The following is a 650-nucleotide window of genomic DNA, read 5'->3' as shown; positions in this document are numbered from 1 at the left end:
CGACCAGGGGGGCCCCGGGGGAGGTCTGAGGGTTCCTGGGACAGTCTCAGGGGTGGGGTAGGGATCTGGGAGTTCCCAGGGGGGCTGGGGCAGTGTGGGGCCATCCTGTGAGGGGGATTTGAGGGGGTTGGTGCCTGGGTTTGGGGGTCCTGCCCCTCCCCATCGCTGCTTTTCCTCCCCCCGCCAGGCTGTTCCCTGAAGGTTCTGGCGGACAACGAGCGCTACCCCTGGATCGTGCTGTGACAGCGGCACCGCTCCCGGCCGTGGACACAGACCTGAGCCCCCGCTTTGGGGCCATTTGTTTTCTTTTTTTTTTTGATTTTCATTTCTGTTTTGTTGGTTTTTTTTTTTTCCTCCTTTTGCCATTCAGTGTTTTATCAGGGTGGGGAGGGGTCCCTCGGACCTCCAACCCCCCCTCCCCAAAATAAAATTCCCATTTCCATTTTGGCACTTCAGTTCACTGGGATTTGGGGCTCGTTCTGGGCTTTTGAGGGCAGGTTTTGGGCTGGGATTTGGGGATTTTCAGTTTGGATTTGGGGTGAATCTGGGATTTGCCCCCCTGGCACAGGCAGGGCCGGGTGAACACCGCAGTTGGTTTTTATTCCTTTTACAAAGAAGCTACAAAAGGTAAAAAACAGCGTCTGCAAGGA

At 56.0% G+C, this 650-nt stretch overlaps 1 protein-coding gene across 1 annotated transcript in view; it reads left to right on the top strand.

Annotated features, from left to right (window-relative positions):
- The window catches only part of DCAF15 (DDB1 and CUL4 associated factor 15), a gene marked incomplete at its 5' end in the record, with an annotated part of 3,729 nt that extends 3,301 nt beyond the window's left edge, over positions 1 to 428 (top strand). The window contains one exon of the mRNA XM_017729491.1: positions 188 to 428. Coding sequence (XP_017584980.1) covers positions 188 to 428 — 241 coding nt within the window. The remainder of the gene's footprint in view (positions 1 to 187) is intronic.
- Between the last annotated feature and the right edge of the window lie 222 nt (positions 429 to 650).

This window comes from Corvus brachyrhynchos, unplaced genomic scaffold (genome assembly GCF_000691975.1).
Source record: "Corvus brachyrhynchos isolate BGI_N302 unplaced genomic scaffold, ASM69197v1 scaffold721, whole genome shotgun sequence".
Taxonomy (NCBI): Eukaryota; Metazoa; Chordata; class Aves; order Passeriformes; family Corvidae; genus Corvus; species Corvus brachyrhynchos.
The sequence above is the reverse complement of the archived record's forward strand: the minus strand, read 5'-3'. Positions and strand labels throughout refer to the sequence as shown.